General features: G+C 46.4%; 1 protein-coding gene across 1 annotated transcript in view; it reads left to right on the top strand.

Annotated features, from left to right (window-relative positions):
• Window positions 1–14,350, top strand: part of LOC119406721 (ATP-binding cassette sub-family C member 2) — a 197,075-nt gene that overhangs the window by 71,006 nt on the left and 111,719 nt on the right. The window contains exon 5 of the mRNA XM_049420186.1: window positions 9,665–9,841. Coding sequence (XP_049276143.1) covers window positions 9,665–9,841 — 177 coding nt within the window. The remainder of the gene's footprint in view (window positions 1–9,664; window positions 9,842–14,350) is intronic.

Raw genomic sequence — 14,350 nt, 5'->3', positions numbered from 1 at the left:
CGAAAACACATAGCCGTCCATCAGGCTTTCCTTCTGCACAAGAATTGGCACCTTCTACCTCTTCACTGCACCATAGGCCACGAGGCGTAATTGCACATCCCGATACAGCTGATTCGTCGTTTCGCATACGTGACGCACCACCTGGCATTACATCAAGTGGCTCAACTGTTCTTCATAACAATTACCACATGCCTCACAAGGTCGCTGCGTTCACGATAAACGAGCTGACGCATCGGGAAAATACACAATCACGCCAGGACCAGTCCAAGATGTGTCTTTCGCCACAAGGGTGTATTTCAACAGTTCCACAGTCTCACCAAAACTCGCAAATGGAACCTAGTCAAGCCATGTTTGCTGTGCTATCAGCTTCCAGTGATCACCCACCAGAGAGTCGAAGCAATGCGGAAGTTTCGGATTCACCAGATCCTGCGCATTGCCAACTGCCAGAAGCATCTATAATGAACGGCATTTCAGAACCATCTGGGGAGCTTTCTGATCATTCTGCCACACTACTTTCATCACCAGATAAGCCTTTCAGCAGAGCGCCGAGTGCCAACTGTCTACCGATCACATCAACGTGCAAAGAAAACCAGACTCGTGCTCCTACGAGAGGCCCACGTCGCCAACTTTCGCAACAAAAGCAGCAATGTCAACAAAAGCAACTCCAAGAATCTCATAGACTACAACGGCTACGCGAACAAGAACATCGACGAACTGATACATCGAAAGCACACTTGCGGCATAAAGGAGGTCGTCAGAAAATACACCGACCAAACCGACGACAAGTTCAACATCTGAGACACCTCAGTCGCAGGATGAACCGTAAAGGAAGTTTTCTGCGCCACCGATCAAGACAATTGCGACAACACCACAGAAAAAGACTGAAAAGGCGCCAGACAATTCCCTTGTATTCTGGAAGCACACAGCCATCACCCCATCAGCCTCATTCAACGGGCCCACAAAGTGAAAACACCGCGTCTCTATCAGTCACCACAAAGCGACGCCTACGGCATCTGAGCTGCCGTCTCTACAAGGTGCTCCAATACTATTCATTTGTTACATGTCTACCAAATGTGTCATCATTAGTGTCCACGTTCGAGGCATGCTTATGTTGTCCCGAACGCAACAGCCAGCCTCGCCCACCAGAGCTCTCCTTGATATCCCCGGACTAGTGTGCCTCGATGTGTGCGCCCCCCTTCGGGTGTTGCCATTCTTTGAAGGGGCTGATGCCGCCACGACGCCATTTTTTGCCCCGCGTCTCGTGCCTCTCAGCGCAGCTGCCGTAGAGGTGTGAGACGCCGGTAAGAAGCCGTGGGCTAAAATATGGCAGCCGCGCCGCAGTAGACGCCGCAGATGTCCTCACCCTGGACAAAACGGGCAACAAAACGCGCATCAAGGCACCCTACCCCGGACGGCTGGCCTCCTCTGTGAATCTTTTTGTGCTAATTTCACGGAACCCCCTTGTGACATGGAACTACTCCGCGTTTTGACATTTTAGCTTTAATACCCTGTTTGCTCATGTTTTGTTGTTAAACTCGCGCATTCTTTCGGGGGGAGGGGGAATCCTGTGACGTATAAAGGCAGTGATGTCTGTTAGAAGCCGACGAGGAAGAGGTGGCTCGTGCAATGGAATAAAAGTATGGCGTCTGTGCCGCTGGACATCTCCCATTCATAGCGTCACATATATATATATATATATATATATATATATATATATATATATATATATATATGACCACCCTTACTGCGCATGCGCGTACCCTCTCCACTTCCCCTTTCCACTCTTCCTCTGAAACGCGGGCTAGACATGCCGAAATTCTCTCCTGCGCAACGCCGCGATGAGCACCAGCGCATGCGCGTCCCCTCCCCCTCTCTCTCCTCTCCTATGCTGCCCCCCTCTCGCACGCCTGCCGACGGCGTTGCCCGCTGGCCCTGTGCGAATTAACAGCCAGGCTTGAGGGAAGATGACGCTTCAAGAGAAGTGATAAGCGCTTAAAAAGGGGGTGCGCGTGAGGATGAAGAAAGCCTTCGTGTTGTGAAGTGAAATGAGACTAGAAAGAATAGGGAAGGGTCTAAAAGGAGAAATAAACTAGTTAAGTTTGTTCTTTTATGCCAAAACACACAAAGAAGTGATTCCACTGAGGGCGATTCCAGCAGTGGATTGAAACTCCTAAGTTTCAATCCACATATATACCCTATAAAGTGGACGGGGAGATGACCGCCGCCGTAGCTCAGTGGTAGAGCATCGGCCGCGTTATTTGAAGGTCGCAGGCTCGGTCCCTGCCGGCGGCAAGTTATCTTTTCGTCCACTTTACTTTCTTCACATTTATATTCTAATTAATACAAATACCACCCCTATACTTTGCATGGCATTGCTGTCTGTTAGTTCTCAATAATATTGTGTCTAACAAAGAAAAACGAGCCCTTTAAAGTAATCTTTCCTTCAACTGTTATTCACGTACTTCATACAGTCGTCTCGCGCAATACCAGTTTTGGTGTATATCAATCTAGCGAAACGGCCGCGAGTGCGCTATGAGCGTGGCATGTAAATCATTTCATACATGACATGCATGTCAAGATTTTCATGTTACCACGTGTCAGTTATTTTCGTCATACAGAAATGTCTCATCATACCAGTTTTCGCATATATCCATTCATTTAAACGGCCGGTAGCGCCCCGAGGCCATGTCATGTAAATCATGCCGCACATGACATGCGTGTCATGATTTGCACGTTGGGACCTGTCATTATGTTCGCCGCGAACTGTTGTCACGCTATACCAATTTTGATATATATGAAATGAAAGGAACGGCCACAAGAGCCCCCATGCCGTGGAATGCAACTCATGCGGTTCATGACATGCGTGTCATGATTTTCATCTTATGACCTGTAATTTTTGTTCGTAATACGGTCATGTTATGCCATACCAATTATGGTATACATCCGATTAACGAAATAGCCAGGAGAGCACAGTCATAGGCGGCTAGATACAGACAGACAGACAGACAGACAGACAGACAGACAGACAGACAGACAGACAGACAGACAGACAGACAGACAGACAGAACAGACAGACAGACAGACAGACAGACAGACAGATAGATAGATAGATAGATAGATAGATAGATAGATAGATAGATAGATAGATAGATAGATAGATAGATAGATAGATAGATAGATAGATAGATAGATAGATAGATAGATAGATAGATAGATAGATAGATAGATAGATAGATAGATAGATAGATAGATAGATACGCTCAAAGTCGCAGAAGTTCGCTAAGAAATGCTTCGCATTTATTCAGAGAATACACTATTTTTCAATACAGCATATTTCTGGCCATTGGTTCTTCGTCATTTGTCAAAAAAGCTCGGTGTGCCATAATATCGCGTGCTAATTGCGTGATTTCACAAATTGGTGAAATCTCACGGTGCTAAAGGATGTGTGCACACTAAACAGCGCAGTACTATGCTGAACGATGCCTAAACATTTTTTTTGGAATAGCTGGACCGTGTGTCACTGTGAACATTATTCAACAAGGCTGCCCGCCGATCACATTGGCAGCGGCTACTTATAGCAGCTGGTGAGACGGACTCATATGAGTATAATAAATATTTTCAATTGTAGTATAACGATATTGAGCTGTTTGTGCGAGTATACAACACTGTGAACTCATTCTTGCTGAGACAGATGGAGGGAGAAAGATAAATTAGGAGGCGCTGCGCTTCTCTACCGTCCGAATTTTATTTCGCGCTGTACAAGTCAATTAGAGATGACTCGAAACCAACTAGCCCGGATGCCAATTCAGTCTCCTTAGTCCAGAAAACCATGAACCTTGGCTATTTCCCTCGCAGGGTCGATCAAGTTGCGAGACAAGTTTTAAAGCCGGGCTTCCTAATGTACTCGAGCCCATCGGCTTATTCCTCGCCTTGTTCCAAGCCGCCATGGTAGCTGACCGTATGATAAGCAAGACAAAGCGTGTTAATTGGAAGCTAAATCGGAAACTTTCTTTAGCTCCCCCGTATGTCCCAATTAAACACTCAGCACTTCTGCACACTCATCGACTCATAGTAAATTGGCTACAGAGCAGCGGCGACGATATTCCTTTCCGAGGAAAGAAAATATATTTCCAGAAAGGAAGAGCGTTCGACCGGTCAATAAAGCGTTTACTAGTTGCTGCCCGTATTTGCGTCATTGATTATGTAAATTTTAGGGCAGGCAGAGCAGAATAATATGGTGACAGAGTGCTCTAACGTTATAGAGGCCCTACTCCGCGGTAGTTTTCTCCGCAATGTTGTAGCGCGAAGCGCAAAAGCGTCGTATAGGCCGCCTGCACCGCAAAGAGCCCACAGTGCGTAGTCGTGAGACAAGGAACACACTGTTCACAGTAGACGCGCAGGACAAATTTCATTGTATAGTGAAGAGTTGCTGTGTGGAAGTAAAAATTTGCCTCGATTGATACTTTCCCAGTGTGCAGCCGACAATGACCACTGACAAAAATGGTGTCGGGGGGGCCCCACCCCTTAACTTTACTTAATGGCGTCTAGCGCCCCTCTTGCTCCCCTCCCCCGGTAAATTCGGTAAATCCGCTTATGGCCGCATCTAACTAAACAATTCCATGCACTAATTTCTTTCAAGGCATGCGCATTATTTATTGGTGAGAGAGAGGAACTTAACACTTACACACCTATTGCTCGCTTTTCTTATGCAAAACACCTCCAACATGTGCGTACCACCAACCGTATATGGTGTAAAGCTGCCCCGCCATGGTGGTCTAGTGGTTATGGCGCTCGACTGCTGACCCGGAGGTCGCGGGATTGAATCCCGGCCGCGGCGGCTGCATTTTCGATGGAGGCAAAAATCTTTGAGGCCCGTGTACTTAGATTTAGGTGCACGTTAAAGAACCCCAGGTGGTCGAAATTTCCGGAGCCCTCCACTACGGCGTCTCTCATAATCATAGCGTGGTTTTGGGACGTTAAACCCCAGATATTATTTTTATTATTATTATTATTATTATTATTATTATTATTATTATTATTATTATTATTATTATTATTATCATCCCTCTGAGATAGTGACTGGAATCCAAAGTGCCGTGTGACGTAGACATATTCTACCAAAATGCTCGGGTTCTGCGTACCAAGACACTCGAGTTTTTCTCTAATGTTCTTTCGTCTGCTTTTCCTATTATTGCTATTTCTGAAACCTGCCTAGGCGCTGAAATTCCCTCATCTGACTTTTTTCCCCCGACCTACACCACCTTCCGCAGTGACCGAGATTTCAGTGAAACCAAACAGAAAGGCGGTGGCGTGCTGATTGCAATTGACAATTCACTGAAATCCGTTAGACGGAAAGACCTAGAAACCATCGAAGAATCGATCTGGCTAGAAATCAACCTTGAGCGCCGTGAAAAATTGTTGATTGGATGTTTCTACTTACCACCCAGCATTTCCCCTGCCTCGTTTCATGATGTGATGTATTCTATTGAACTTCTGATATCATAGTGGACACAGAATTATTGTTCTTGGGGATTTCAATGTACCTGGAATTGACTGGAGTACGCTTACCTTTTCTCATTACAATCATTTCATAGAGAAAAAGTGCAGCCTGTTCTTGGACTTTCTGGCGTTTAATTCCCTACTGCAACATAACTCAGTCGTCAATTCCAGTGGCAACGTCTTAGACCTGTGTGTGTCAAACGATCAACCCCTTGAAGTTTCCCGCTCCAGCATCTCTCTTGTACGTCCTGAAAAATTCCACCCACCACTTAACGTAAGATTATCCGCATCAGCCGAAACAACGAGCTACAGCAGTTATGTAAACAGATCTCCAAGATTTGCTTTCAAGCGAGGTGATTACACGGGCCTGTATCATTACTTGTCCACCGTTGACTGGTCACAGGTTACTGACAAACCAAATGTTGATGACCAGGTTGATCAGTTTGCGGAGCTTGTACTGAGCAGCATGCGTAATTTTATTCACCAATACACACATAAACAACGTAAATATCCCCACTGGTTCTCATGTGAACTTACCAGTGCACTGAAGCATAAAGATCGCGCACACAGGAAATCTAAATGTTCTCCATCGAGCGAGTGGAAGGAAGAGTTCAGCTTTTTTCGAACTCTCGCTAAACGCCTATATAAACGGGATCATAGTTCGTATATTGAATTCTTAGAAAAAAGCGCTTCTGACAGGCCAGCTGAGTTTTGGAAGTATGTACGTAAACGGTCCAGCAAAAGCGGAGAGTCTTTCAGACTACTAGACTCAAATGGGGTAGAAGTGCATGGCGTCGCTGACTGTTTTGCCGCACATTTCTCATCCGTTTATAAGGCCTCAGACTCTAGCACTGATATCAGACAGCCTAAGGCAGTTCGCTCACCCAGTGCTTTGTCGCTGGATGAAAATCTTATCTGCGAATGCATTAAGTGCTTAAAACCATCCTTATCATGTGGCCCAGATGGCATCCCCTCCGCCATACAAAAAGCTTATAGTAGTATATTTGTCCCAGTACTGACTACGATATTTAATAACTGCCTGGACACTTCCACATTTCCTATCATCTGGAAAACTGCTCGTGTTTTCCCAGTATTTAAGTCGGGCTCTAAAACAGATGTTTCTAATTATCGCCCGATTTCTCTACTATGTGCCACATCAAAGATCTTCGAGCTGGCTCTTCACAAAATATTGTCTTTTAGTGTTAAAAGCTCATTGATTCCTAATCAACATGGTTTTCTCGCTGGCCGCTCAACTACCACAAATCTTGCTAGTTTCATGACGCAGATCTCCACACCTATTTCTCAGAGAGGACAGGTTGACGTACTCTACTGTGACCTGAGCAAGGCTTTTGACGTAGTCAGCCACACACTGATTATGGTTAAACTTGCGCAATTTGATGTTGACTTGTCGGTTGTGAATCTCCTGCAGAGCTATCTGCTCAATAGATATTGTTATGTAGCGGTAAATGGCCAAACGTCTTCTTTGTATAAAGTGACTAGTGGGGTCCCTCAAGGGTCAGTATTAGGCCCACTCCTATTTTTAATTTACGTTAATGATGTTTCTTTTGCCATTCGTAATTCTTCTTTCCTCTTGTATGCCGATGACATCAAGATTTTTAAGGAAATTCATTCAGTTAACGACTGTCGCTTGATGCAGTCAGACTTGCGCTCTTTTTCCGAATGGTGCGACGGTAATAACCTTTCTCTGAATACCTCGAAGACAAAATTCATGTCTATCACTCGCAAAACATCTAGCGTGTCATTTCAATACTCTGTCAATTCTGTGCCGTTATGCAAGGTTTATGAAATCAGTGATCTTGTTGTTGTTGTTGACAGCGCGTTAAACTTTTCTTATCACGTTAAGCGTGCTGCTATGCGGGGCCTTCGTTCTCTCGGATGTGTTTGTAGAATATCTCGAGAATTCAGGTCTCCCATGGCCCTACACAAATTGTACACGGCAATATGTCTTCCGCAACTTGAGTATGCGTCCGTGATATGGAATGGCATTGCTCAATCCAGCGGTAACACCATTGAACGAGTCCAGAAAAAATTTCTCAGCATATATAACCATCGCTTTGCTAAAAATGACTCTGTATCTCGTTCAAGTACTGCTGAATTATTATCACTGCCATCACTTCACTGCCGACGAAATCGCTCTGATCTCTTATTTCTTTACAAGCTAGTCCACGGTATCATATCCTGCCCTGTACTTCTCAATTGTGTAAATTTTCGAATTCCGCGTAAGTTAACCAGAGAGAACAGACCGTTTCATGTACCCGCCTGCTTCTTCCAACACTCTACCGTTCACAGAATACAAAGTCTCTATAATGTTAATTTTCTTGATCTTGACGTTTTTCACAGCCCACAATCATTGTTTTTATCCGAGCTTTGCACTGTTTTGACACAGTGTGGCACAATGTACAAAGTCTTCCCTTCTCAGTCTTTCCACATAGTTGTATATATGCAATCTAATTTTTTATGCCCCGTCAATATTTCTCGTGTTGTCTTATTTTACTCCTCCCCTTTTGTGTTCATTTCTGTTTGTCTACGTGTATTTGCTCTTTTTATTTCTGAAGACTGCCTGTATTGTATAGTTTATTTTTATTGTTTTTTTTTTGCGTGCGCCTGCACAAAGACCTTACGGTTGTTCCTGGGCACGTTAAATAAATGATTGATTGATTGATTATTATTATTATTATTATTATTATTATTATTATTATTATTATTATTATTATTATTATTATTATTATTATTATTATTATTATTATTATTATTATTATTATATGGTGTAAAGCTCGCCCTAAGTGTACTAGTGGATGCATATACATCATTGCTGGAAACAGGCAATAAAGCAAAAAAAAAATGTGTGGTGGCCGAGGGGCTAAACGCATCGCGCCACGGAGCAAGGGGTCGCAGGTTCGAATCCCCAGTCCCACTCAAACCAAAGTTTTTTTTATTTTTATTTGCATTTACCTTTGAGTATTCGCTCACGGAGAACGCTGATTTTTCGCTCACAACCAACGACGCCGTCACCGAAATTTCTACAAAGCGGGCTCTTTAACGCGCTCGCGTTAATACTTCAATTATTTCCTGGTCTAATATTGTTTCTATTTCGAAAGTTTGGCCAACGGCATACAGAGCTCATATTTCGATTATTTCCCTGCACATACCTTGAAAGAAATCTGCGCATGGAACTGCTCCGTTAGATGCGGCATGAGTAGGTTGCGTAGGGGTGCGAAAAGTTGAAAAAGATTACTAGTGATTGTAGGGGGCATTTTCACAAGGAATTTTTTTTCTGCATTGTGCAGTTTCCTGAACAACTTGAGAATTATATCCTTCTTCTTCGAGTAAATTCTCAGCTGTAGTTTAGCCCTTTGACACGCTATGTACACAATTGTGTACACCAATTGTTTTTGCAATTTGTAATGACTAGGGGCTAAGAAAGAGCACGATAAACTGAGCTTTGTATGAATTGAACCTCCTGCGTAATAACTTTGTCTTTATTTAACTTCATTTCGCAGTGTACTTTTGCATACGATTATTTTGCTGAATGAACTACCACATTCGACGAGTCGTTCGACGTGCCGCTTCTCACGAGCCACATCAAAAGTATAATTTTTCTTTTTTCAACATGGACATAACCGACAACGAATTTGCACTATATTTTTAGACTGAGATTTCACTCTATTTATGCAAAAACAGAACATGAATGGCTTCAGAATAAGTAGATATTTAATTACAAAGTAATTAGGAAATATTGCTGTAACAAACCTAAATGAACGTATTACGACATTATTTTTGTTGCAATATACTATCGAGTGCCTTGAAATAACATTGTATCGATTTGACGCATTTACAAGCAGTTCTTCATAGGTGGCGTTTGAAAGGGTTAGCGCCGCGTCTTGTCTGTATTTTTAGTCATATTGTCCTTTGTCCTTTTTTGTGCCAATTTAATTATTTCTGAACTCAATTAGCACCAACTAGCCCAACAAGCATTTCTAGTACTGCGAAATCAGACACCAAGTCATACTTTCTGTAGTTTACTGAAAGTTATTCTGCAGCAGCCCTAGATAGCACACGCTGATTCGTTAGTTTCTGAACGCGGCGAAATTTTCGGGACTCATTGGAGCTTTGCTGAGAAGGCGTTTGTCAAATTATGTTCCAGGGCACCATCGGTTACGTACCACAAGCTGCCACGGTGTTCAACGCCACATTACGCGACAACATTCTTTTTGGCAAGCCGTACGACCCAACTCTTTACCGTCGCGTGCTGGACGCCTGCGAACTAGCCAAGGACATCAACTCTTTCCCTGCCGGTGACCTGACTGAAGTTGGCGAAAAGGTGCGTTGTTTATCCACCTAAACCTAAAAGGAGCTGCTCCATAGAAAGAACTGATTCAGAAAGACACTGCTCTGACCAGTTTGTTGGCTGTGCTCATTGCCGTTTATCGGGTAGGGCGAAGTTTATTCTCTCATATGTTTTCATATTCGAGAACAGAAGTGCGAAAAAAATTAGTAAAACAACGGTAATGTAACTGTTACTGATAACATCTATAGGACTTCTTGCTTTATTCTCCATTTGCGGTCTTCCTTCACAAGTCCCTGTTATAATGACTTACCCTGTATTCCGGACAATGTGCTCGAACCTATGCCGGAACAGCTCGCCACATGGTGACATCCTTACGTTGCTTGACAATATAAATGCTTCCTCGGCAAGTGATCTTGATGGTATACCTTCTTATGTGTTAAAGGCTTGTTCTTACATAATCGCCCGCTACCTGGTTATAATGTCAGAGAGATCATTAAGTACATCTTCTTTACCTAGGGAGGGGAAGTTGTAAACCTGGTACCGATCCGTAAAGGTGGCCCAAAATATTCTTTCCAATTGAAGGCGGATTTCTCGAACGAGTGTGTGCAGCGAAACAATGGAGCACCAAGCGTACGTCACCGTAAACAACATCTAAATAAATTTGCAGTGCCTTAGCTCGGCTATGCCAGGATATACGTAGCGTTAGCAAAGGTTCAGCTGATTATTCTTAGCTTTCCAGATTGTCTAGGATTATTAGCCTTCTTCTGTTCATTCTTCGTACGCTGAACCGCTAATTGCCAGGCAACTACTTCGGGATCCGATGAGATAAGCTTCCCGGCTCTTCTACGCCGTTGAGCAGCATTTGCGCTCTCCTTCTCCATGGCGTTGCCCACCTGCAAACGCCAGTCAGAGGCGCCATCAAGCGGCTCCAGCACAGTGTCAGACGGCGACTGCACAGAGAAGGCGAATAGCTGCGCGCGCGGTGGCGCCAATACGTCTGCCAAAGCTACGACGTCACTCCTCTGGAAAGCGCAGACCAGCGGCGGCGAAGTCTGCGCGCGCACCGGCGCCAGTTTGTCTGCCACGGCTACGACAGCACTCCTCCCGAACGCGCAGACAAGCAGCGGCGAGCCGCGCGCAGTGGTGGCGGAGAGCGCGTGAGATGCCGGCTCCGGTGAGCCAGCTGTGTGGCATTACTAATCCTCGCGTATGCGCAGCACGGCTCATGACGATCCACGCGAAGTGGGCTCCGGCTAGGCGAGTGTAGCTAACGCTGCAAAAACAAAAAACCCGCGTGCAGCTTGCACTAGTGGCGCAAGGCACAGCGGAGCTCATCGGTTCCTAGCTGGTCCTGGCCATACGAAGTGACACCAATTTATACGAAGTGATGCCACGTGATTCTAAGATATACGAATATTACGTGATGCCAAATTTCACGCGAGTCCAGCAAATTCAGCTCTCGCCGTTTCGGCCGTACTATGTCGTGGACTACATTAAACGAGTCGAGTCCAGCCGTCTCGCTTGGCAGCGCGCCGCGATTCCCGGTAAACGGCTTTCTAATCACCATACTAGGAAAATCGGCATTGCAAACCGCATCAGCAGTGCGAAGACTTTTCGGTCTCCCCCATACAGTAAGTACAGACTCTAGAGGAAAATCTGGGCCGAAAAAGCGCCAACCACCACAACACCGCCATTGTCGTACCTTGGTTATTGTTGCCTTTGCATTTATTTACAGATCGGTGATAATTAGCGAATTAGCGCTATTTAATGTGAGTAATACACGCATATATATATATATATATATATATATATATATATATATATATATATATATATATATATATATATATATATATATATATATATATATATATATTGCAGCGAAGCGTTGGAACTCCGTCATGGGTCGTCCTCTTCGGCTCTTTTATGACAGCACGCCCCTCGTGCTGAGAAGCCTTCCTCCCTCCGTTTTGACTGTCGCCGTTGTGCATGGTCGCTTAGTGCCGTCAACAAACGTCTTTACAATTTGGTTCAGAGTGCTATGCCCTCAAGACAGCTTCGGTCCCCATTCGATGCCCCTGGCGCTTCCATCCCGTACCGTTCCGTCTACCATGCCTCAAGACAACGCCCAGCAAACGCCTCCTTCTGCGACGACAGCATGCCCCGGTGTTCCCCGCATCCGCGACACTCCTGTCTTCACCAGCGCGGATGGCACCGACGTGGAGGACTGGTTTGCGATTTCCGAACGCGTGAGCGTCCCCAATAAATGGGACGACGCTGGCAAACTCAGCAACCTGGTTTTCTACCTCGCGGGTGCGGCAAGCCTGTGGTACAAGAACCACGCAATCAATGTCTCTACGTGGTTTGATTTCAAGACCGCCATCATCAACGTGTTTGGCCACCCTGCCTTTCGTAACTGCAAGCCAAACATCGTTTACGTGAACGAGCTCAGCAGACCGGTGAGTCTTTTACGAGCTACGTCGAAGACGTCCTCGACTTGTGCAAGAAAGCCGACACAACCATGTCTGAGTCTGATAAGATGCGCAACGTTATGACAGGCATCGACGACGATGCCTTCACCGTGCTCCTCGCGAAAAACCCTTGTAATGTGGCGGAGGTGACCACGCTGTGCGAAAGCTACGAGGTGCTGCGTCGGCAGCGGTTGCTGACCCGTCGACCTGATCTGACCCGTCGACCTGACCAGCGAGCCGATCTCGCTGACTTGTCGGCCATTTCTGATCGCTCCGGCTTACTCGCGGAGATCAAGTCATTCATGCGCGAGGAAATTGCCCGCCAGTTCTCGTTACTGGCCTTCCCTCACCCGCAGCACGTTGAACCACCGTCAACCACACTGCTGCCTCCCTTACGCCGAGCTATTCAGCAGGAAATCGCGGAGCTCATGGCGGAATACCACCAGCCCCCTCCGGCGCCTGCGCCTCTCAGTTACGCGAGAGTTGTAGCCAGGCAACCCCAAGCGATCGCTGTGACTGCCCCGCTTACTTACGCCGAAGCCGTCGTCAGACCTCAGGCCTTCGAGCTAAATGCAGGCTGCGTACGCCGACGTCATCCATAGGCCACGACTGCAGCCTACCATGCAGTCATATCTGCAGCCGTGCCGTCCACCGCGTCTTGCGACATCGATTGGACCACCCCGGTTAACCGTTGGCGGACTTCCGACAACCGCCCCATCTGCTTTGCGTACGGTTCCGCCCGTCACGTGGCGCGCTATTGCAATCGCGTGCAGCCGCGTCGAGTCGGCTCAACCATCCCCAGCCATTTAAGCCGCGCGTATTATGACTTACCGTCGCCTATGTCATCGCCGTTTCGCCCAGCTCCATCTACCCGCCGTTCACCGCCACCGCGACGCCGCTCACTGTCACCGATGCGACCACTTCCAGTCGCACGAGAAGAGGAAAACTAGTCACAGTCCAAGAGGCAAGGGCTGCGGCGCTATCGAACTGCCAAAGCCCTTAGCGAAGCCCATCGAACGTAAAAGCTGTGTTTGTGGATGGCGTTCGCGCACCTGCCCTTGTAGACACTGGAGCCGCCGTATCCGTTATAGACACAAAACTTAGCCTATTACTGCGAAAAGTGACGACGCCACATCCCGGCCTTTCCCTCCGTACTGCGAGCGCCCAAAGTATTCATCCTACAGCGATGTGCACAGCCCGCGTCATGCTTCAGGACGCTCTGTATGCCGTCGAATTGATCGTAATTCCTGCATGCTCTCACGACGTCATCCTAGGATGGAACTTTCTCTCCTGCCACGACGCCGTAATTCATTGCGCACCAGCCGAAAGAGAGCTCTCACCATTCTGATTTGACGCCGGCAGACAGTCCACCGGCTGCAAGCAAGGGCCTAACCCCTGACCGGCCGTTTGGGCATTGATTTGTATGTTGCACCGAAATTAGGCCTGCATAGGGTGTTTTTCCAAAGAAGTTTCTAGACCTGGGGTGGCGCTGCGGTAGCCCTTTCGGCCCTGGCGGGGTCAATTGACGCCATCACACTATATTTCTCCTGAACTGGGAAACGAAACTGAAGCTGGTAATCCTTCAGGGAGTATTTCTTCAATGATCCCCAGTGCGATCGACACCACAATTGTGGCACTTCTGCGGATCTGGGCCCCAAAAAGAAGACGCCTGACCGAGGTCATAGTGCTGAATGAAAAACAAACAAAGTCGTGGGTGACGCCGAGGCGGGTGAAGCGCCGTTTTCGGGACGAAGTCCCGAAGTTGTTTCAAGCACTTCCACGCTGCCGATTAAGGCGTTAGTTCAGCGTGTGTGTACTCTAGCGAGCAGCAGGAATAAAGCAGCCGTTTTTCTCATTTCAGAACCACTGAGCCCTGATGACCTAATTTTACATCATGTATGTAAATACATGGTGTCAAACACCTTCGGGTGTGGCCGCAGGTCGCAGGTTCGGTCCCTGCCAGCTGCAAGTTGTCTTTTCGTCCACTTTACTTTCTTCACATCTATATCACAATCGTTACAATACACTTAAAACAGTACAATTAGCGTGCCTTATACCTTCTTTGGCTGTA

This window comes from Rhipicephalus sanguineus, chromosome 10 (genome assembly GCF_013339695.2).
Source record: "Rhipicephalus sanguineus isolate Rsan-2018 chromosome 10, BIME_Rsan_1.4, whole genome shotgun sequence".
Lineage (NCBI taxonomy): Eukaryota > Metazoa > Arthropoda > Arachnida > Ixodida > Ixodidae > Rhipicephalus > Rhipicephalus sanguineus.
The sequence above is the reverse complement of the archived record's forward strand: the minus strand, read 5'-3'. Positions and strand labels throughout refer to the sequence as shown.